The sequence below is a fragment of the Ascaphus truei genome, chromosome 9 (assembly GCF_040206685.1).
Source record: "Ascaphus truei isolate aAscTru1 chromosome 9, aAscTru1.hap1, whole genome shotgun sequence".
NCBI lineage: Eukaryota > Metazoa > Chordata > Amphibia > Anura > Ascaphidae > Ascaphus > Ascaphus truei.
The window spans coordinates 43,662,356-43,686,857 of NC_134491.1; the positions used below are offsets into that span (position 1 = coordinate 43,662,356).

Sequence of the window (24,502 nt, forward strand, 5' to 3'; positions counted from 1 at the left end):
CGCTATGTGCGAGCTCCTGCATCCGCGCGCACTTCAAGGAATCTTACCTGATTGTCTAAGGTAGTTCCTCAAGTGCCCGCTGCGTCGACATTTTGCCGCCACAACAGAAATTGAATTTTCGTGCTGCAGTAGCGTGACGTCAGCTGGTTCAGCCAATGAGGGCGAACCAGCTCCGTGACGCGTTCGCCACGCCCCCCGATCACCGTGACCCATCTCTTGCTGCTAGCGCACACATCGCTGGGGCTGCAGGAGTGCGCGCACGGAGGTGTGCACCCGAGCCGCCACCGTGAGTTCGGCCTAAGACATGTGAATGTGCTCACAAGTAATGTGTGTGTATGTACACTCGCCACACTCTCTCTATACAGTCACCCACATATTCTTATTAATAATATTTTTGTCAGCTTGAAGTGATTGCATTACACCCAGGAATCCACTCAGACTGTAGACATTCTCACCCTCCTGCTATGTGTATGCATCACTCTCACCCTCACACCCAAGTCAGATACTCACTCTCACACCCAAGTCAGATACTCACTCTCACTCTCACTCTCAGATAGCAAGAATACAAAAAAGGGCAACTGAGTAATGCATTCCGTGGTTCTACTTGCCTATCTATGGACTACATTTCCCAGCGCGCAGTGCGCCTTGGTGGGATGCAATAACGTGCCCCCAAACCGCACTGCGCGCTGGGAATTGTAGTCCAGCAGACCTGTTAGGCGTGACGTGTATTGCCAGCGACGCGTGTGATGACAGTGGGGGCAGCCATGGCTCTGTTTCCAGCCTTTGCAGGGTTCCCTGGTCAGAGCTCGGCTCCTGCACCTCCAGGTAACCGTTGAGACTCCGGCCAGCCGCCCCAAAACAGAGTTACCCCCCTCCACCCCAAGAGCAGGGTTACACCCTTCCTCCACAACAGTGTCACCCCCCTCCTCCACCCCCACAACAGTGTCACCCCCCTCCTCCACCCCCACAACAGTGTCACCCCCCCCTCCATCCCCAGAAGTCACCCCCCCCTCCATCCCCAGAAGTCACCCCCCATAACAGAGTTACCCCCTCCACCCCCAGAACAGACACCCCCCTCTCCACCCCCAGAACAGACCCCCCCCCCTCTCCACCCCCAGAACAGACACCCCCCCTCTCCACCCCCAGAACAGACACCCCCCCTCTCCACCCCCAGAACAGACACCCCCCCTCTCCACCCCCAGAACAGACACCCCCCCTCCACCCCCAGAACAGACACCCCCCCTCTCCACCCCCAGAACAGACACCCCCCCTCTCCACCCCCAGAACAGACACCCCCCCTCTCCACCCCCAGAACAGACACCCCCCCCTCTCCACCCCCAGAACAGGGTCGCACCCCACCACCCCCAGAACAGGGTCACCCCCTCGTGTAGTTACATACATCAGATGTTTCAGTCAGTGGGTTACTCGGGTGTTAATAGAGGCAACAATTAGGATTACTGTGTGATTTTCTATTATTAACACTCGTTTTCCACCATTGCTAAATCAAGTATAAAGTTCCACACCTTGTACTGCACGTCAAATTCGTATTTATTTTTGTTGCAGATACATCCAGTATACCCTGTATCTGAGGGGCCAGCGCCGCGTTGCTCTGCGATGCTGGCCCGTCTGGCAGCGGAGGGGTTAAATGTGACTAGCACTACTAAGAACTCATTACCTGGTATCTGCAAGACTGGAATTGCTGCAGAGCCTTTCATACACTTTGTTTATACTGTACAGCGCTTTTCTCCCAATGAGACTCAAAGCACTTTGGTCACAAAAAGGAAGAAAACATTTATTTATTAAGGTTGTAAAAGAGACCAAACACAGGGAAAGCTACAATACAGTATGGGACGGTACTGAAGCTATTAAATGCCAGACCGGTTGTGGTTAATTAATTAAATACCTCTAGCTAGTAAAATAAAACTGAAAAGCAGTATGGCCTGCAAATGGTTATATGCCTTAGTGCTTTTGCGTAGCTCCCATGTATGTTAAGTGTAGCTGCAGCTTTAATATCTGTACTGCTGGAAGGGCCAGTTGCAGGACTGTGCGGGAACACTTGGGTTAAATGGGCGATCTTTATGAATTATAAGAGTGATTGTGCGCGGACTGCACCAAATACATGACTACTAATCAAGGCTAAATATGTGTATGCAGCATCTTACTTTCCAACAAAAGCTATTCATTATCTGGAGTAAAGTCACTCTTGGCTTCTTGTTAAAACTCTGCATTAGTGGTGAAGCTTTGCTGATACAGAAAGGAGAGTTATATGCTTCTGATCTCAGGCTGTTTGTAACAACCTTGCAGTAAGAAGCTAGAGAATACAGATGAGTTTGTGGTTTATTAAAGATACGATATGTGATGCTCTACTTAATAATCATTGCAATGATATTACCTTTTATAACAGTACAGTTTATTCTTTCTGATTTATTTAAGTGGCTACTGATAGCAGTGAAGAGGTTAAGATAACAAATACAAGATACATACACGCTACTGTACTGATTAGATTGGCATTGTAAATTTGAATTGAACATAGTATTAGATTGTATTTTAATAAATACGTTTGAGGACCTGGGGCTGACTAATAATAAGCCCTGCAGTAGTAGGAATAAAAGTATATTCCCACTTAGGACCAACTTGCACTATGGGAGAGAGTTTAATGTGTTACTGAAGCTTAAAAAAACAAGTGTAAGTATTTGTAAATAATTTGACAGTTTTGCGATATATATTTCAAGGTAACAGAATGTATTTAAGCTCCCTCAGCCAATAAATACACAGCACTGTGATAGGGTGTATCTGAAAATATATTGTTAGTACAAGTTACAAGGTGCAGCAGTGCAGAGCTGCAAAGTACCTCTGGCCTCACAGCAGGGAAGGTGGTGATGATATTTGGGGCAGATGGATCTGCGGTTTGAAAGAGCACAGTGAGCTCATATGTATTGATCCTTTCTCTCCTCTACATCTGCAGAGTTGGACTGGCTGAGTAACACAAGCTTCTGCACTGAGAATGCGGTCTCACTGCACCAGCGCATGCTGCAGGCTGCCCTCCCCCCTCGCCCAGGGACCCGTGCATCAAGGTAACCCTCTCTGTGCCACAACCATTGCAGCCAATACATAGAGCCGCACGATATGAGTCCTTGCACTTATTCTGGGAGCTGCCTTTCTAATGGTCCACTGTTTATATTCTTTCAGTGTTAGAATTGGCTGCAGCACATCCCCTCCCAATGCAGGCGCTATATACACTTGTGTTTTGTTTTATATAACTTTTTCTAGTGATTTCTAGTCTTCTTTTTAAACTGCACTGATATCTGCAATATGTAATATGTAAATGCTTGCTGTTCTCATATGAAGTCATGGTTTTGTCAGCTTTTTATCACTTCAATAAAATATATGTAGTATATGTATATCTATATTTCTATATCAATCAATCATCTTCAGCTCATGTCTCCCCAATGATCTCCCAGGTACTTATATAGGACTCACACACTCACTCTGAGCTTGAGATATATTATACTGTAGTGTGAAAGTTATTTTCTCCTTTTGTTTACTGGCAGAAACCATTTCTTAGAAAAGCTGTAGAATTAGCATGAACTTGCCGTCATAAAAACATGGAAACTAGCACAGCCTCTTCTCGTGAAGACATTGAGACTAGTGGAAATCTGCTCGTGTAAAAACACTGGAACTGCAAGGAGCTGTTATAGTAGAAAGCTAAAAACCTAGAAAGAATTGCTTTCAGCAATGTGGATATTAGCAGAAGATTTTCCCTTGTAGAAACCTCAGAGGTCTCTTAATGTAGTCACTGCCTTGTACACCTGAAACAGAGACAGGTGAGTATTGAAAGTTCTGTGCTTGTGAAAAACTCGCATGCTGGTTTAATAACATGTATCGCACCAGAAGCAGTAAGGCGCTAGGACTTTGTATTGGAAACTATCACCAGAGTTACTTGTTGAAATGAGTGACCCAAAATGGCCTTGTTTTTGATCCAAAGCGCGAGTCCTTCGCAGTCCGAGCTGTCGGCAGAAAGTGAGAGCGATTCAGCGACATCGAAAAAGAAGAAACAGAAAAAAAAGAAAAAGAAAAAACGCAAGAAGAAAAGCCGGGAAGATGGGGCAAGCAGCGACTCCGATTCTGTCGCAGGAAAAAGAAAGACGAATGATTCTGAAACTGCAGCAAAGTATGTCCGGGTTTTAATCATTGTATGTCACGATGCAAATGTGGATTTTGTAGAACAGCAAGTGAGATCATCTAGTAATCTTAAAACAAACTTTCTGCACGGTATAATAATACAGAGTATCGCTCTACATTCACCAAAAATCCACATTTCATATTAGACTCGCTGTGGATTGTAAGCACTCATGAAATATTACATTTTCTATCTGCGCATAAGGATTGGGACAAGGGCTTATAGGGAGCGCGGAGCCTGCAATTATTACTAAGGGCCCCGGGAAAGGCTCGGTGCGAGCATCACTAACACTGAAACTTCAAACTAGACAGAAAGAAACCGCATTTCGGCCATCGTTCCCATAAGATGTGTGCGAATGGAACATTCCAAAGAGCAGTTTTTCAAAGTCTGAAGGTGATAGGTTAAGTGTATCCACAGCAGTTGCTGTATTAACCAATGAGCGAGCTGTGTGTTTAAAAGTTGTGCATTAAGCAGCAGTGAGGATGTCTGAATATTGCAGAATGGAACCTGGTGCTGGTTAATTTGATAGATTTAAAGTAAGCCTCATATTATTGTGTCTGTGACTTTGTACAAACGCTTCCTTTCCCCCCGTCCCCTCTCTTTACCAGGCGGGACACTCCGACGTCAGGCGCTGGCCGTGGCTTTTGGCTGGATGAAGTTCAGTCTGTGACAGAGGAGACGTTTAGAATTGATAAGAAAGCTGACCCTGCAAACTGGGAGTACAAGTCGCTGTACCGAGGAGACATAGCAAGGTGACTGCACTGGAGCCTGAAATAGTCTCCCGAGCCCTCGCAGATGGGAAATGGAAGTGTCAGGGAACTCATTTTCTTTTCATACCTACAATCCATCTTTTGCAAGTAGAGAAGTTCATTAATGTTCAGCGAGTGCCGTGACAGGGGAGCCAGACGCACAGAAACTGCTACATAGTTGAGCGCTTGCACATTATAAACATACACAGACTTTGCATTAAGTGGCCCCGGCCTCTTTAGGTTGGAATGGGATGTTTGGTCGCGGCTGTTTCGCTGCTGCCAAATGCCTGCCGGCGTTCTGCCGCAGAGGGACCCGCCGCCGCAGCCAATCTGCTGCTGGCCGCTTCTAGGAGAAGGTACGTTATAGCGGTTAGGGTGTGGGGTAAGTTTTAGGTTTTTTTTTTTGTTGTTGTAAATTATTTATAGTCCACATTTTTTAAAACATTTAACATATCCACCACAACGCAGCACAACGCAGCACATCTCGGAGGTTTTATACTCTGCAGTCTGCCGTACTCAAACATATTGTATAATATCATAAATAATGATACATTAGAGTACCGGATATACACTATCACCGGATATACACTATCACCGGATATACACTATCACCGTAACTGACAACATTAACAATAATAAAAACAAACGCAAAACCATAAAACCATCAATCTGACATGGATACAAAATTATTGTAATTAAACAATAATGATATTAATATAAACTAGAAATAAGTCAATCCCATAAATAGTACGTTTTAGCGGTTAGGATAGGGGGTTAACTTTAGGGGTCTTTGTGTTTAGGGTAAGGGAATTTTGGGTAGGGGGTTTTAGGGTGAGGGTTAAGGTTAGATACGTCCCTTATAGTGGTGAAGAGGCCGGCGGCAGGGTGAGTTGCAGCGAAGCGCCGATGCTCAGTTGGTTGGCGGTGACACGTCCCGATCAAATGTTCTAGATCGCTTTATGTTGTCTGTTTTCGTTTGTATCAACTTTGGGTCACGCGTCTCTCTATTCTCCGCGCGTCTCTTTTCTCCGCGCGTCTCTCTGTTCTCCGCGCGTCTCTCTGTTCTCCGCGCGTCTCTCTGTTCTCCGCGCGTCTCTCTGTTCTCCGCGCGTCTCCGCTCTGTTCGCCGCGCGTCTCCGCTCTGTTCGCCGCGCGTCTCCTCTCTGTACGCCGCGCATGGGTAGTACTCCGGGTTTTTTTTCTTTTGTTGCTCCCATGAGTCTGTTTTGTAACCTTCATTCTGCCGGGTTTCAAATGTGCAGCTTTGCATAGGAAACGTCTCAATATCCCAGTGAGATGTGTAGCCGTGTTCCCCTGACTCAGGAAGAGTACAGCCCCAACTAAAATAGAACATAAATCAGGGACGGGAACTCCAGTCCTCAAGGGCCACCAATAGGTCAGGTTTTCAGCATATCCCTGCTTCAGCACAGGTTGCAGCTCAATCAGTGGCTTAATCGAAGACCATCACCTGTGCTGAAGTAGGGATATCCTGAAAACCTGACCTGTTAGTGGCCCTTGAGGACTGGAGTTGCCCACCCCTGACCTAAATGAAGAGGAAGACGGCTTCACAGGACCCGGGAACGAAGGCAGAACTGCCTGTAAGTACGGCAAGATGCTATCGCTAAAAAAGTATGAAATCCTACAATTTAAAATAGGTTTAAATCCCCAGGGGCGAATACAGATTGTAAAATATAAAGATTCTAACTTCCTGTAAAGACTTCAGATCTACCTGTAGCAATGTTCCTCAATTAATTGTTCTGCCATTTCCACTGTAGATTCTCAGTGCAACACTTTATAACATCAATTATATACTTCATAACATCATTAGTTGTCCCAGGCAACCCATTAGCGTGGGGGAATAGTTGCCACACAGCATAATTGTCACTCTAGGAATTGAGCTCAATATCTGCATGCTATAATGGATACACAAGCCACGGACGTGGAAGTGAAAGGAGGTGCTGCTTTGTTCTTGGCTAATTTCAGACGAGGGAGGTTTTACTGTGAAGCTGGGACACGAGGAAGCACTTTCTGCTTTTCCTTCTCCCCCTTGTTTATTAAATGAAGCTCTGGTATTACTACTGTTATTAATAATTAGTATTGCAAAGCGCCTATAACATATTTAATTAGCGAGCAGCTGGCCTATAAAAGTATCTCTACTCGTGGTTTAAATAAAAATGGTTTTCTACGTGATATTTAAGTTCGGGGGGAGGGGGAGAATTCTGCAGATAGTGCTTTGTATTTTCGCCAGGCACTTTTATTTCCTCTCCTGAAAGTGTCAATATGTCATATTTCAGATACAAGCGGAAAGGGAATTCCTGCCTGGGGATCGATCGGAAGAAACAAGAAATTGTTTGGGAGAACGCGTCGTCCAATAAGAAGCAGCCGCACAAGAGAAACGAACGCTACTTCACCAAGACGGCCGTGCGGGCGCTTCGGACCCCTGCTGTCCCTGTGCCCTGCAAAACCGACACCGCGGGCTCAGGCCTGGGGGGCTTTATACCGGTGACTGACCAGGATGGAGCCAGCTTGTCCTGTCCAACCACCAGCTGGGTGAACCCTCTGGGGGTTTATGATGCATCCACCTCTCTGTGGCTGCAAGGGAAGGGAGCCGCGGTAAGTGAGACTAAGAAGGTAGCACCGAGGGAAGCCAGCGATGGTATCGGCACCGCCCTCATGGAGAGAGTAGAAGAGTACAACAGGAGGACCAGAGAGAACCCCGAGGACATCCAGACATGGATGGAGTTTGTCTCCTTTCAGGTACTTCTAACACTTTCTCTCCTTTATGATTTTTGCTCCTGTCTCACATTGTATAGTTCAGGGGTACAGGGGTGGCCAACTCCGGCCCTCAACTCTTTGACTGAGCCGCTTTCTCTTGCTTTTGATGCTGGAGCGTTGGGCTATTTGTGAACCTCACTGGAGAGCGTCAACTGTAGTTCCAGGGGTGGGCAGTCCTCAAGAGTTAGCAATGGATCAGGGTTTCAGGATATCCCTGTTTCAGCACAGGTGGCTCAGTCAATGACCACCACCTGTGCTGAAGCAGAGATGTTCTGAAAACCTGATCTGTTGGTACCTCTTGGGGACTGGAGTTGCCCACCCCTGGTATAGTTTATAATTATAACCATGTACTTGTTGACAGCTGGGGGCTAATTAACCCCTTGACGAGGAGGGGGCCAACATGGGCTGTGCTCTGTAACACCCTCATATACTGTAGATCTAATCTCTTACCTTTCTCCTCATTTAAAGAGCAACACACACACATATATCATTTATTTATTTCTGAATCAGTTCTGTAGTATTAGATAATACTACATTATTTTTTTTAGTTTCCCAACTCTTAATGAGTTTAATGTACTGAGCTTCCTCTGGTTACCATAGTATGCTCTGACGCCCCCCTCTTTTTGAGCCCTACCCTCTCCCCAGCAGTGCAAGAGCTTTGTCAACAAAAACAGATCCCTTTTCCCAGCAGGAGAATGTCCCGGTTACAGCCTTCATTTCAGCCACAATCTGTTACCTGTTTGTAATATAAGGTTACATTGTAGTTGTTGCGTTCCACTGACTGCGTGATATATTTATAGTCAGCCATTGCGTGATCCCAGGGGAGCAAGATCTTGCCGATCGATCTCCGGAGAACGGATCGGTCGGCAGCTTAGGTAATTACTTTTCCTTAAAGCTAATGAAATGCTGCATATATTTAAAAAAATAACTAAATAATGCAACCTGGAATGATCCTTTAAAGCAGTTTGTGTTGTATATTCAATGGAATTTGTTACTGTGCTTCTTTGAGTCACTTGAAATTCTATCACGTGTATCGTAAACAATGAACTAGGTCAGAGGTGTGCAACGTTCCCCTCACGCGCCCCCCCCCCCTGTCTCCTCTCTTCTCCGGCTCGTGCCCCCTCCCTGCACGGCTCCGGTGTCAAATGACGATGCGGGGTCATTTGACGCCGGTTGCCATGGAGACGCGGCACTGGAACTCAAGGTAATTCAAAAGTTAGAGGGCTCACGTGATCCCCAGCATTTATTTTAACTGCCTTCTGGGAATTGCGGGGCCTTTGTAACAGCCGCCCCCTCCCTCCCCCCCCCCCCCTCCCAGACAACCTCGGGGATGCCTTATTGCAATCCAGTATATGTTGGTAAATGAGACTGGCCTTCTCCGGTGGATCACTCGGGCGCTGTGGCTCGTACCACATGTTTATGGCCTGACTTCCTGTTCTCTCCCAAAGGATGAGCTGATATTCCAGCCCAGCATGTACTCCACCAGTAAAGGAGAGATGGAGAGACACCGGAAATCGGTGAGGCTGCTTCTGGAGAAGAAAGTATCCATTCTGGAAAAAGCCATTGAGCGGAACCAGGGCAGCATGGAGCTGAAACTTGCCCGGCTGCGGCTGTGCGGAGAGTTCTGGGAGGCGCCCTCTCTGCTGAAGGAATGGCAGAAGCTGATCTTCCTGCACCCCAACAACCCGCAGCTGTGGCTGAAATACCTCCTGCTCTGCCAGAGCCAGTTCAGCACCTTCTCTGTGTCCAAGGTGAACGGTATTTATGGGAAGTGCCTCAGCACGCTGGCAGGGGTGCAGGATGGCAGCATGCTCTCTCACCCGCCTCTGCCAGGCACAGAAAGCTGCATGTACGGTGAGCATTATTTCTGTCTCTGCTACAAAGCCGTTAAAGCACAAATCCTGCATTCTTTTTCTTTTTTTTTTTATAATTTTTGTTTTATTTTTATGTAGTTACAGGTTTGAAGCAGGGGGGCTCCGGAGCTAAACCGGGGACCCCCTGCTTCCCGAGATACCTACCTCCGTAGTAGGTGCTGGTAGCAGCTTCAGCTGGGCTATGTAGGGCTATCAAAATGGCGGATTTAAAGCTCCCACGTCACACGGGCCAATAGGAAGCCATGCCATCATCCCTTGCAGCTTCCTATTGGCCTGTGTGACCAGGACTTTTAAACCTGCAGAGCTGCTACCGGCGCCCACTACGGAGGTCAGTATCTCGGGGAGCCGGGGGTCCCTGGAACTGGGGGAAAATATATATATAAATAAATGCTGCGCATTCACAGTGATGGAACTATAAGGCTGCACGTGGCGGGGACACGCTGCGCCTGCATGCACAGGGATGGGGCTGTAAGGTTGCACGTGGCGGGGACTCTGTGTCCTGCAAAATACTATATAATAACTATTTAGTATTATTACTGGAAAAGAAAGGCCATCTTAAAATGGACCGGCTGCATTCCTTAGCACAGGGGGCTCAATTGCAGTCCTCAACCCCCTCCCACCTCCAACCGGTCAGGTTTTCAGTATATACCACCTTCAGCACAGGTGGCACCATCAGTCTCTGCTTCAGCACAGGTGGCACAATCAGAGGCTCAGTCTTCCACTGAGCCTCTGCTTGAACCACTTGTGCTGAAGCTGAGAGATCCTGAAAACCTGGCCAGTTGGGGGGGGGTGGGGGGAGCTGGAGGTGAGATGTCCTGGTTTAGAATATAGAATGTGTGTGTCCTTCCCATCCATTCGACTTCTCTTCCGTGAAATACTATACACCAGTCCCTAATGCGCAGTAATGACCGGCCTGCTGTGTGAAGCCTGCATCGTGTGTCTCACGGCGCATGTATAAAAGCATTTATGGAGAGTTTTTATTTTGGCCCATAAACAGGTAGCACACGTTCAAAAACTAGCACATGATGCCACCTGGAGCCGTGTTATGGGGAAGGGCTCAGTTTCACAATTCACCTGTTTGTCTTTGTGGGACAAAGAGATGGAGATGAACACAATACAATATAATGTAACAATCCGGGAGGAGCCACAGGAGCCCGCGTCTCCATGACATGTCTCAGGAGCTTGATAACTCCAGTTGGCTGTTGGTGTTTGTGTCTTTAAAGACATAACCTGTAACCCCCTGTGTGTTATTGTCTTACTGTAATTAGCACTCGTGTATTCCTTTATAATATGACCGGGACAATCGCATAGCTGAGGCCGGTCTGCATTGGGTTGTAGTTCGTGTCAGACCAGTAATAATACGTCGTGTTCATATTGCATCAGTCCGTTCCAGAATGTCTTTGCAATCCATTCACAAGGGACTAATTGTCATTGCTGCCTGAATACAAGAGTGCAGAGAGTAAACTGTATATGGGTAATGAGTATCACGCACAGCGAGGGAACTGAACAGGAAGGAAAGATTTTATATTAAAGACCAAGAGAGTAATGCATGCACTCCGTACATGTGGTAAGAAGAGGGGTACTTATCTGCCGGTGCACCGCGTCCGGGGAGGTCCACGGGTCCCAGAGGAAGCTAATCAGCAATGCAGGAGGCAGGCACACGGTCTTATTCAGAAAGCTTTAATGTGCCATATAATCCGGCGTTTCGGTAGTACAACGCTACCTTATAACAGTTAGCATTGTACTACCGAAACATCGGTTTATATGGCACATTAAAGACCAGCACCTCCTAACGGGAGAATCCTGGAGACGGGATCAGCTTGTAGTGACCTTATACTTTAAGCACCTTGTCGGTTGTGTGACACACTGTGCGAGAATACATTGCTTTGTGTGACACTGTGCGAGAATACATTGCTTTGTTTGTGTGACACTGTGTGCGAGAATACATTGCTTTGTTTGTGTGACACTTTTTGCGAGAATACATTGCTTTGTTTGTGTGACACTTTTTGCGAGAATACATTGCTTTGTTTGTGTGACACACTGTGTGAGAATACATTGCTTTGTTTGTGTGACACTGTGTGTGAGAATACATTGCTTTGTTTGTGTGACACTTTTTGCGAGAATACATTGCTTTGTTTGTGTGACACTGTGCGAGAATACATTGCTTTGTTTGCCACTGTGTGCGATAATACATTGCTTTGTTTGTGTGGTGCTGTGTGTGAGAATACATTGCTTTGTTTGTGTGACACACTGCGTGAGAATACATTGCTTTGTTTGTGTGACACACACTGTGTGCAAGAATACATTGCTTTGTTTGTGTGACACACTGTGTGGGAGAATACATTGCTTTGTTTGTGTGACACACTGTGTGTGAGAATACATTGCTTTGTCTGTGTCCCGGCAGCGGTGTTCCTCCAGCAGTGTCACTTCCTGCGCCAGGCCGGCCATGCGGAGAAGGCCGTGTCCTTGTTCCAGGCCCTTATGGACTTCACCTTCTATAAACCTGACAGTCTGAAAGAGCTGACAACCAGAGAACAAGTACGTACAATATAGTGTGCATGGGGTATTTTAGAAGCAGGTCCCTAGACAGAAGAGCTTACAATTTTGGGGCGTGAGACAGAGTTAAGGACGAGACACGGCCTTCTCTCCCAACCTCTTCTTCTGTCCGGGATAAGATGTGCAGTGCTGACAGTCTTGTTCTTGGCTACTAGGGACGCAGAGAAAAATCCTAACCTGTTGCCAGAGAACAAGCAGGGGTCCCCAATGCAGCAACGATAGGTGGGGGTCCCCAATGCAGCAACGACATGGGGGGGTCCCCAATGCAGCAACGATGGGGGGGTCCCCAATGCAGTAACGACGGGGGGGGGGTCAGCAACGATAGGTGGGGGTCCCCAATGCAGCAACGACATGGGGGGGTCCCCAATGCAGCAACGACATGGGGGGTCCCCAATGCAGCAATGACGGGGGGGTCCCCAATGCAGCAACGACGGGGGGGGGAGTCCCCAATGCAGTAACGACGGGGGGGGGTCCCCAATGCAGTAACGACGGGGGGGCCCCAATGTAGCAACGACATGGGGGGGTCCCCAATGCAGGAATGAAGGGGGGGTCCCCCCAATGCAGCAACGATGATGGGGGGCGGGGTCCCCATTGCAGCAAGCAGACCTAGGGTTAAAAAAAAATCACCAGATATATAAAAAGAAAATCCCATTGCAATTAATGGGATTTTTTTTATATATGTGCTGCAGTTTTCTTTGCCCCAGATGTTCTGCTCTCTTGTCTTGTTTTATAGACGACCCCCCCAGGGTTTGTCAGTGCAGTGTGAGCCCCCCGCTCACTCACACGGAGACCCACACAGGAAACGGTTGAGCTCTGGAACAGACAGATTGCTTTGTATCCGAACGTTTGTTGCTATAATAACAGGAACGGTGAGGTTTATGGAGTGTAGACCTGCGATTGGTAACGCTCCTAGTTTAAAACAACATTTAATCAGCAGAAGAGATAAAATACAAGAACTGTCATCGAGTTTGCAATGTATTTGACATCCGGAGATAATTGCAAATCAAGGGGAAAAGTAACCCAGCGATTATCTTAATTACAGATATGGCTGACCTTTAAATGAAAGAGCCGGTGAAAGTCAATGACATCTTGAAATGAGCTAGTCCAGTACTGGTCAGCAGAATCTGCAGCTGAATGCAGAGAATGTGCGCAGACGTTTTAATGAGGAACGCTGCACTGATTTTAGAAGAACTTAATCAGCGATTTAGTTAGGATGTGGTTTGGTAAAGCGTGAAGGAAACGGCACGCGGAGCATAAGCGCGGGGAAATGTAACGGCAAAAATACACTTAAATCAGCAGTCCAAGCTGTCGCTTTTTTATTATTATTTTTTCCCCCCTTTAATATATGCATCAATACAATCCACACAATAAGTAATTAGCTAAGTTGCCGATCGGTGAAGATTCGGCTCGGGGGTTCACTAAATGGCTGTCAGTGCAGCAGAAGAGGACCAAAGACGCAAAGTTCTGTGGGGAAGATCATGTGACCAGGCAGTCACTAGATACAATTGGTGCACTGCCAGAGAGAGGACAGGGCTCAAAAAGGGGCGTGCCAGAGCCTGTTTCAGAAGAGGAAGGGATGTGACTTTGTAAATAGTTGCTATAGAAACAAAAAATGCTTGTAACATTATAGTACATAAAAAATTTCATTCAGAGTTGTTGTTTTTTTTAAATAAAAGTATTTTCTCATAGTACAGAACTGATTTATTAACATGTAGGATATTGCTTGGTCTGCAGCTTTAAAGCAGAATGTAAAGAGTGTACACACACACACACTAACTTGTGATGTGTCCTTTCTTTGTTGTGCGCAGGTAGAATTTTTTGAGCCTTTCTGGGACAGTGGGGAGCCTCGCTTTGGTGAGAAAGGCGCAAAGGGCTGGAACGCTTGGATGCGGCAGCAGGAGAGGGGAGGCTGGATTGCCATCAATAACCTGGGTAATTCCATTCGAGACATGGGCCAGTCTCCGGAGAGATGCAGGTCACCGCTCGGCCGTGGGTTTATCGGCTCACTGCTGTAACCATTCGTCTCATCACCCTATAAATCTTGCCACGGTTTATAGGGCGATGCACATTAGACAGGCGTTTTCTTTACTGTGTATGGTGAGGTGTATTTAGCACTATATGCCATGTTTACTAAGTGGCGCTATACTGTAAGACACCTGCTGGAACTAGAAGACACCGTAAGACCCATTCAAGGCTGCAATGTGAATTCCGCCGCTGGAAAGTCATTTTTGGTGCAGGGCTGCTTAGTATGTGTGTATGTCTTTATTTATATAGCGCCATTAATGTACATAGCGCTTCACAGCAGTAATACACGTGGTAATCATATAAATAACAAATAATATAAATAACACATAAGTGCTTCAGACAGAAAAGTAACATTTCGGAAGAGGAGTCCCTGGTCCGAAGAGCTTACAATCTAATTAATCTGCCCTATGTTTCTTTGGTACACAGAACTTGCCCTTAAATGTTTGCATCGATACCCAAAGTAACATGATAGTGTTGGGCTGTATCGATCCGATAAATCCCGTTCCCAAGAGCTAACAATCTAATTATCTTTAATGAGCCACGCAGGTCTGCCATTTTCTTCCATTAATACGTTTTATTCTAGCTGGTTCTGCACGCAGAACAGAAATGAGCTTTTTAAGCTCTCCGTGACATTGCACCTGCAGAATGTGCAGCGCTGCGCACACTGTGAGCGTTCTATCGGAAACACGTATATAACAATTACAGAGAACATGGTGTTCACCTGCCCTTCTAGCAGAGCGTTCTCTCCCCACTGATCTTATTCTGTGCAGCATATTTGGGATCACTAATTCTGGTCTCTCTTCCCCAGTGGAGGAGGATGAGGAAGACGTAGACGAGGAATTTGATATGAAAGACAGAAGTTGCCCCAAGTATAAGACCTGGCTGGACATGGAGTGTTGGCGGGAGGCCAGGCACTGGTTGCCTTGGCGACCAGACCCGACCAAAAAGCAGACAGACGAAGACTGTGAAGACCCAGAGAGACAGGTCAGAGCAGGACAGGGCGACGCGTGGGAAGACGCAGGGCGACGCGGCAACATGCAGGAAAGGGCGACGCGTGGGGAGACGCAGGGCGACGTGGCAACATGAAGGACAGGGTGACATGCAGGGAGGCGGGGGGAGACGCAGGGTGACACGGCAACATGCAGGGCAGGGAGACGCAGGGCGACGCGGCGACATGCGAGGCGGGGGGAGATGCAGGGTGACACGGCAACATGCAGGGCAGGGTGATGTGTGGGGAGACGCAGGGCGACGCGGCGACATGGAGGGCAGGGGGAGATGCAGGGCAGGGAGGCGGGGGGAGACGCAGGGTGACACGGCAACATGCAGGGCAGGGTGACGCGTGGGGAGACGCAGGGCGACATGCAGGGCAGGACGACATGCAGGGCAGGGCGACACGGCAACATGCAGGGCAGGGTGACGCGCAGGGCGACAGGTGGGGAGGCCTAGGGCGACGCGGCAACATGCAGGGCAGGGAGAATCGCCACAATTGCAAACATGGAGATCTTTGCGTGCAAACACGCACAGCAGGGCCCCATGTTTACATGGCAGAATTCTCCTTTACTGAGAGGGATATAAAGCAGGGCTAAGCATGTCTTCCATTCCAGCTAGAGATCGGAGACACTAATTCGGGTAATAGAAGGTCCCGTTTCATATTTTCTCTTGGGGGTATACAAGTTAGTCGTGTATAAAGACACACCCCCTGCGGGGGAGGAGCGTGCACATTATTGGGGGTGGGAGAGAATGTTTCCCACGCGTCCGTGCAAACACGCGTGACGCTTTTAACTGATCTCAACTCTTTCACTGCCAGATAGGACCTGAACACACAATGCATTGCCGCCCCCTCTGGCAGTGAAGGGGTATCGCATCTCTACTTGCTATGAAGTGCAGTTTCCTCGTTCTCAAAGCTTCTTCCCGCTGCACTGTGCAGGTGCCGTTTGATGACCTGGGTCCTTCCATGATTAAGATCTCGAGGCCCGAGCAGCAGTTCCAGCTCATACTGTCCTTCCTGCAGTTTCTGGGGGTCCCCTGCGGCTCTCGCCTCCCCTCCTCCTGCCTCTACCTCTCGCTGGATGAGACCTCCATCTTCGATCACGTCCCACCTTACGAGAGGCCCCTGACCTCATTCGAGCTGCCGCTGTCTGGAGTCAGCCCTGTCGGCCACTTGGACACAATGAGCAGAACCAGGCGGCAGATGGGTCACTGTAAGGAAGGAGAGGAGTTCATACAGAATGTCTTCAACTCGGCACTCTCACACTTCCACGGGGAGGAGAAGATTAAACTCTCAGTCTGCTGGCTGCAGTATGAAATATCAAAGGTAACGGCAAACCCCTGGTATTTACCTTCACATTACAGCAAAATATACTGATATAATGTGCAATCCTTCTCTACCAAAACAGTTTACAACATTGATTGGCTCTGCATTTCAAGTCCAATGTAAGGGTTAATCACTGATATAAAGGTGTGTATTCGTGCTTATAAATACAGTGTTACTTTGAAGGATTCTTCTTTTTTGGCGGGAGGGGGCAGAGAGATAACAGGAGCGTAAGTGGTGGGGGGAGGCTGTGCATGGGGTGGGGCTGTCCATGGGGTGGGAGGATGGAGGCTGTGCTTGGGGTGGGGGGGAGTGGAGGCTGTGCTTGGGGTGGGGGGGTGGAGGCTGTGCATGGGGTGGGGGGGGAGGCTGTGCATGGGCCGGGGGGGGGGGGGGGAGGATGTGCGGGGAGGAGGATGTGCATGGGGTGGGGGGGGAGGCTGTGCATGGGGTGGGGGGGGAGGCTGTGCATGGGCCGGGGGGGGGGGGGAGGATGTGCGGGGAGGAGGATGTGCATGGGGTGGGGGGGGAGGCTGTGCATGGGGTTGGGGGGAGGCTGTGCATGGGCGGGGGTGGAAGGAGGATGTGCATGGGTGGGGGTGGGAGGAGGATGTGCATGGGCGGGGGTGGGAGGAGGATGTGCATGGGCCGGGGTGGGAGGAGGATGTGCATGGGCGGGGGTGGGAGGAGGATGTGCATGGGCGGGGGTGGAAGGAGGATGTGCATGGGCCGGGGGGAAGGATGTGCATGGGTTGGGGGAGGATGTGCATGGGGTGGGGGGGGGATGGGGTGGGGGGGGAGGATGTGCATGGGGTGGGGGGGGGAGGATGTGCATGGGGTGGGGGGGGGAGGATGTGCATGGGGTGGGGGGGGAGGATGTGCATGGGGTGGGGGGGGGAGGATGTGCATGGGCGGGGGGGAGGAGGATGTGCATGGGCGGGGGGGGGAGGATGTGCATGGGCGGGGGGGGGGAGGATGTGCATGGGGTGGGGGGGGGAGGATGTGCATGGGGTGGGGGTGGAGGATGTGCATGGGCGGGGGGGGAGGATGTGCATGGGCGGGGGGGGAGGATGTGCATGGGCGGGGGGGGGAGAATGTGCATGGGTGTGGGGGGGAGGATGTGCATGGGCGGGGGGGAGGATGTGCATGGGGTGAGGGGGGAGGATGTGCATGGGGTGAGGGGGGAGGATGTGCATGGGGTCGGGGGGGGGAAGGATGTGCATGGGGTGGGGGAGGAGGTTGTGCATGGGGTCGGGGGGGGAAGGATGTGCATGGGGTGTGTGTATTATGTCTGCAAATGTGCACAGCGATGTAATTGGCATCTAAAGTCTCCCCCCACAATAGGAGAGGGGTTCAGGAGAGGGGTTCAGGAGAGGGGTTCAGGAGAGGGGTTCAGGAGAGGGTCTTAAAGTAAAACTAAATACCTGTGAATGCCTCCATGACCAGAAGGGACAGTGATGCATTGCTGGCACCAAGTGAGTCACATTTGACTTGATTTCTTGGTACAGGTTGTTTGGTGCTTACAAGGGAAGAACAAGAAGAAGCTGAAAGCTCAGGGCAGGCGGAGCAAGCGGCTGGCAAAGGGGCTGCTGAAGGAAGCTGCCAACAGGAACAGCCTTGCGCTGTGGAAGGAGTACGCCCTTCTGGAGTGGCTACTGGGCAACACAGACGATGCGAGGAAGGTGTTCGACGCGGCCGTCAGCTTGGCGGGAAGCAAGGGGTTAAAAGACCAGGATCTGTGCAGCCTGTGCCTTCTGTACGCAGAGCTGGAAGCGGAGCTGCTTGGGCGTCCTGTGGGGGGCGCTGAAAGCCGGGCGGTTCACATACTCACCAGCCTCACAGAGAACTCCCCCTATGAGCCCTATACCAGACCCGTACAGGCCATTAACATTCTGAAAGCACGCAAGGTGTATGAGCATTCTTTGCAGGACCGCTTGCAGGACTCGGCAGCCTCAGGGCTGGTTAGTATTTCGGGCTGCTTTGCACTATTCCAGTATCTTACGGTGAGTGTTGATGCTGCTGTGATTGTATTTAGACAAGTCACACACCGGCCCCCTACGGCATCGTGTGACGAAGCACCGGGCTTCCACAGCGCTCTGCAGACTATCACCGTGATGCACACTAACCTGCTCCGGTACCACACCAAGGTCAGTGTGTACCCGCTGACCCCACTCCGGGAGGCGCTGACCGCAGCCTTGAAGCTGTATCCCAGCAACGTGTCTCTGTGGAAGTCGTACATCCAGATGGAAACCAAATCGCACAACGGCAGCAGAGTGAGGCGGCTGATAGACGGAATCAGGAGGATGACGACGGCTCTGGAACCCAAGCTGTTTGCTATCCGAGCAGAGGACAACCGAAGAAAGCTGGGGGAGTCCGTGCAGAGGTAACGGGCACATAAATGTGAGTTACCCCGTAACGGGCACATGTGAGTTACCCCGTAACGGGCGCATGCATGAGTTACTTTCTGTGCAGAGGTAACGGGCACATACGTGTGAGTTACCCGCTGTGCAGGGGTAATGGGCACATACATGCGAGTTACCCGGTGTGTAAAGGTAACGGGCACATACGTGTGAGTTACCCGCTGTGCAGGGGTAATGGGCACATACATGCGAGTTACCCGGTGTGTAAAGGTAACGGGCACATACGTGTGAGTTACCCGCTGTGCAGGGGTAATGGGCACATACATGCGAGTTACCCGGTGTGTAAAGGTAACGGGCACATACGTGTGAGTTACACTGTAACGGGCGCATACATGAGTTACTTTCTGTGTAGAGGTAACGAGCACATACGTGTGAGTTACTCTGTAACGGGCACATACATGTGAGTTACTCTGTGCTGGGCACATACATGTGAGTTACCCCGTAACGGGCACATACATGTGAGTTACCCCGTAACGGGCACATACGTGTGTGTTACTCTGTGCTGGGCACATACATGTGAGTTACCCCGTAACGGGCACATACGTGTGAGTTACTCTGTGCTGGGTACATTCGCTCTTACATTTTCTATCTCCAGCTCATGTAACCATTTCAGTTCCCATCCAATCCTTATACTTCTTATAAATGTCATTTTTTAAAGAAGTATATGGGGATTAAAGCTTCTTCACATTCGTGTTTTGATAGAGGGTTCTGTGATCCTGAAATGTTATTGTCCTTATATGTAGGAATGATCTAGGATGACCAAGAAAGAAATCCCATAAATTTACACTCAACTAAATTATAACTCTGAGTGGATAGAAACAATTTTCAAGCCATATGGGTTACCAGAAGGTTAAAACACAAAACAAAAAATTATTTAATATTACATAAATGAACTCTTCTAATTGAAATCTATTTTTAGTTTTAGCTTATATATAAAATTATCTTAAAACAGTTCTCTAAAGAAAGCAGCGACGGAGCAAGTCAGCAAACCACGATATGGGTGTATTGTTTAGGACAAATGTCTGTAATCAATGTACTTTCACGACGGCCCTATTAGTTATTATAAGTGCATAAATACAGAACTAGTCAGTATAAGTCTGTATATAGTACAAATATCAGTATGAAAATAGGCTTGAATATGCCTAGCTGAATTCACTTCATACACCAAAACTGGCTTACGTAAGCCCAAGACCGTCTCTAATGCGTCACTACGCAGAATGCATCTATATTCCCATAAAGTATATACTCCTCAAAGATGGGATAAAGTACTCCTTAAGTGTGCATCGTGTCTATAGTGCGCTAAATATCACCCGTTTTCTTGATGTAACCCGTCAGCTACAGGGTTTTTGCCTCCCGCTCCATCTTCAAGCTCCAAAACAAAGACCGGCTGACGTCATTAGTCTGCGGTCTTGGGCTTACGTCTTGCTGACTTGCTCCGTCGCTGCTTTCTTTAGAGAACTGTTTTAAGATAATTTTATATATAAGCTAAAACTAAAAATAGATTTCAATTAGAAGAGTTCATTTATGTAATATTAAATAATTTTTTGTTTTGTGTTTTAACCTTCTGGTAACCCATATGGCTTGAAAATTGTTTCTATCCACTCAGAGTTATAATTTAGTTGAGTGCAAATTTATGGGATTTCTTTCTTGGTCATCCTAGATCATTCCTACATATAATGTGATTCCATTTCCCATGCACCACTTTTTACCTATGAGATTTGAATACTAAGGTTGAGCAGTGGTTATACATTTCCTATGTTATTGTCCTTCCCAGAAAATTCACCTTAACAGCGCCAGCAAGAAAGCGACATTGCATCTGTCATACGCGCTTTCCTGCGCTCTTCCTTTAGCGTTTGCTTTGAATTTGCTGTGAAGCGATATGTACATTAATAGCGCTATATAAATAAAGATATATACACACACACACACACACACAGTGCAGAATAAATGAGTTCTTCAGTATTCGGTGATAAGTGAAGAACTCATTTATTGTGCACTATCGCAACTGGACTAACACGGCTATTTTCTGCTCTATATATATATATATATCTATATATATATATATATATATATCTATATATATATATAGATATATATATACACACGCACACATACATACATGTAACACTTGGACTTGTGATACTGTGTATATCTCCCCCTTCCTATCACTGCCGTGCTGTGTGTCTTGCAGGGGGGATTTGGGAGAGATACATTCCACCATCCCAGAGACGGGTCTGTCTAACCGTATTAAAGCCCTGTTTGAACACGCGCTGCAAGGGGAATACGGTGCCAGCTGCCTCCTGCTGTGGAGGATGTACTTGCACTTCATGGTGAGGAGTAAATGACGTCTTCACTACCTTGGTACCAGGAGGGACGACTTCTGGTCCTTGCATTACAAATGAGGGATTTTGGCATGAACCCATCAGAATGCTTCATTCTGCTTTAACCAGCACATGCTTTATTACATGGAGGGATATTAATGTATCGCCACAGCTTCTGTGTGGAACGTATAATGCAGCAGGGAAGCCGTGCTACGCCTCGCCCCATCCCATCTGTCCTTCCGATATAGTGTCGCGTGCTTCAGGTGCGATGAAACGGAAGCACTCTGCAGCGTACACCTTATGTTTCAGGTGCCATCCTCTTCTCACATAAGACAGGGGAGCGCAATCTTTTCCCCCTGCGCCCCCCTGCCGACTGTCCCCCTCTCCACGCACCCCATTCCCTTCCTCCTCCTCACCTTGGTTCCCGGCGTTTGGGTGTCATGACGTCACATGACCCCGCAGCATCATTTGCCATGGTGATGCGTCACCTAATTTAAGTGCCTTCGGGGAGCGTGCGGGGCCTCTGTAAATGGGCGCGCCCCCCAGTTTGCGCACCGCTGTGATGAGAGACAGTCACGAAATAAAACTATACATGCGCAAAATGGGGTTGTAGATGTAAATGGGTAATTAACAATTCAAGTTCTACAGTATATAGAAAGAAAAATATTTAACCTAGAAAATAAAATAGACATGCTAAAGCAGGGGCGGCCTACTCCAGTCCTCAAGGGCCACCAACAGGTCAGGTTTTCAGGATAGCCCTGCTTTAGCACAGGTGGCTTAGTCAACGACCTGTTGATGGCCCTTGAGGAGTGGAGTTTCCACCCCTATGCTAGATAGTCATACAATGTATTGTAAATGTGTCTTCGTTAAGGAACACCACAAATAAGCAAAAGATCATCCCTCCCGTTACTCTGCCCCCTCCCTGTTACTCTGCCCCCTCCCCTATTACTCTGCCCCCTCCCCTGTTACTCTGCCGCTAATTGTATACATTTCATGGTTTTATTCTAGGTTTCTTTGGGAAACCTGGATCGCAGCAAAGGGCTGTTTTATAAAGCAATACAGAGCTGTCCCTGGGCAAAGGTGAGTGCGAAAATAACTTATTATCCTGGACGGTTTGTTACCAATAGTAAGGGCTCTGGTGTCATGGCGAGATGGGAGCGTGTGTGCACAGCACCGCAATCTGTCTCCAGGCCTCTGGTCCTCTCTTCACAATATACACACACATAGATATTGACATTAAAGCAGAAGAACATGTGGTGTTTTTAATAGGTGGGAAGCAGAGGGTCTTCAGAGCTAAACCACGTTAATTTCAGCTATGGGGACCCCTGTTCCCAGAGATATATATGTGTGTGTGTGTGTGTGTGTGTGTGTGTGTGATTATATATATATATATATATATATATATATATATATATATATATATATATATATATATATATATATATAATCTCCATATATATCTCCATAGCGTGCGCCGGTAGCAGCTCCGGAGGTTTAAAGGTCCTGGTTACACGGGCCAATAGGAAGCCGCAAGGGATGACATCCCGGCTTCCTATTGGCCCGCGTGACATTAAAGCTGCCATTATGTTCCCCACACACAGCCCAGCCTGAGCTGCTACCGGTGCCCCCTGCGGAGGTCTCGGGGAACAGGGGGTCCCCTGCGGAGGTCTTGGGGTGCGTGCGTAACTTTTCTGATAGAAATATACACAAATATATTTAGACAGTCACAACATACTGTGTGTACCCCTTGGCGGCGTCGCTGTGCGCACGCTGCGTCCGTGCGCACTTTCAGGATTCTTACCTTATTGCCTATTGGAGTTGTTCAAGTGCCCGCGGCGACGCTGCTACATTTTGCCACCACAACTAAAATTGAGATTTGGAGCTGCAGTAGCGTGACGTTAGTCACGTGAGCTGGTTCAGCCAATCAGAGCGAACCAGCTCAGTAACGCGTCCGTGATGCGTTCACCACGCCCGCCGCGACCGATCTGCAGCTAGCACACACATGGGGGCGCACATGGGAGTGCGCGCCCCCGCGCCACAATCATACGCTCGGCCCAAGACATTATGCCTTGCCCTCACCCCAAGGGTATGTAGTGTGTTTTTCATTTTGCCTTACATTTGTACTGGATTTTTTCCAATATATATATTTGTTTTTAAGAAATGATCCAGAATGACCACAAAAAAAGGATTCCCACTAATTTGCACACAGCCCAATTGTCTTAACAACATTCAGGGGAATAATTCCAAACTCCATATAGGAAACCCCTGAATGTTGTTAAGACAATTGGGCTGTGTGCAAATTAGTGGGAATCCTTTTTTGTGGTCATTCTGGATCATTTGTTAAGAATATGTTTCCTATTCCCCATGCACCGCCGTGTACTCAATTCTACTATTGAATATTAAGGTTGAGCAGTGATGACCACCCCCTATGATATATTTGTTTGGAATTTATTTTTTTCTGTGCACTCGTGTATTTTTTTATTTTATTTTTTTAATTAGGTGACCAAGAGTGTCACACTTTATACAATTGCACCGATCCTATTATTACCAGGCGTATTAGTGATCTAATAATCTACATTTTGGGGAATGTTACCTTTTCCATAATTCTTTTCTATGTATAAAGCGTTCTCACGTCCAGGCTTCTTGGGAATGTACCGTGTCACGCATGTACCGTGTCACGCATGTACAGATTACTCATGTTCACCGCCCCTGCTTTATTTAGGTGCTGTATATGGATGCTGTGGAGTACTTTCCCGAGCTGCTGCAGGAATCACTGGATCTAATGACCGAGAAGGAGCTGAGGGTCAGGGTCCCATTAGAGGAGCTGGAACTGCTGCTGGAAGATTAAACAGAACTAAGTGACCGGATCTCTTCTGTCTGACCTCCGGGAAGATGGTCATGTACAATATTTTTTTAAGGAAAAAAACTATCTATTTTTAAGTAATAACAAAATAAAAACGCAGCCAAATGGTATGTCCTGCTTTGGTGTATTGCAGGATTTCTATCAGTTTCTTCATTATTTATCTCTGTCCAAAGTTGCATTTCCTCACGTTGCTCCTGACTGGCGCGGTAGTGTATTATTCTGCAGAGGTATTTCTACATTGCTGTGCTCCTCCCCAATATCCCTACTAACAAAGTCATACTCAGTAACATGTTATTCATGTCTGCTGCCTCGGGACGAAACAATAAAACCAAGAATGTTTCCGTCTCTTCAGTCTGGTTTGTGTTCACGGTAAAATTCCCACAATGCTTCAGTCCTCGCCCAGTGAATAAGTGACCGTACACTTTGTG

The 24,502-nt window shown here is 48.0% G+C and overlaps 1 protein-coding gene across 2 annotated transcripts; it reads left to right on the forward strand.

The window, feature by feature from the left end:
• Window positions 1-704: 704 nt before the first annotated feature.
• On the forward strand, window positions 705-24,419 carry NRDE2 (NRDE-2, necessary for RNA interference, domain containing). Of its 2 annotated transcripts, XM_075614559.1 has the most exons (14): window positions 705-825; window positions 2,966-3,074; window positions 3,986-4,171; window positions 4,789-4,932; window positions 7,224-7,686; window positions 9,153-9,558; window positions 11,983-12,116; window positions 13,943-14,066; window positions 14,968-15,143; window positions 16,087-16,473; window positions 17,979-18,853; window positions 21,082-21,220; window positions 22,220-22,291; window positions 23,934-24,419. In XM_075614559.1, the coding sequence occupies exons 1-14, from the start codon at window positions 747-749 to the stop codon at window positions 24,057-24,059; spliced, it is 3,420 nt and encodes a 1,139-aa protein (XP_075470674.1). In that variant the 5' UTR covers window positions 705-746; the 3' UTR covers window positions 24,060-24,419. The 2 variants fall into 2 exon arrangements, with proteins under 2 accessions (XP_075470674.1, XP_075470675.1); XM_075614560.1 differs by lacking the exons at window positions 22,220-22,291; window positions 23,934-24,419 and having other exon boundaries at window positions 17,979-18,870.
• Window positions 24,420-24,502: the final 83 nt, after the last annotated feature.

Coding starts and splice junctions, on each gene's coding strand:
- NRDE2 (XM_075614559.1), top strand. CDS start 747: ATGACAGTGGGGGCAGCCATGGCTCTGTTTCCAGCCTTTGCAGGGTTC. Junction 9,559..11,982: donor CACAGAAAGCTGCATGTACG/GTGAGCATTATT, acceptor GTGTCCCGGCAG/CGGTGTTCCTCCAGCAGTGT. Junction 21,221..22,219: donor GGATGTACTTGCACTTCATG/GTGAGGAGTAAA, acceptor GTTTTATTCTAG/GTTTCTTTGGGAAACCTGGA.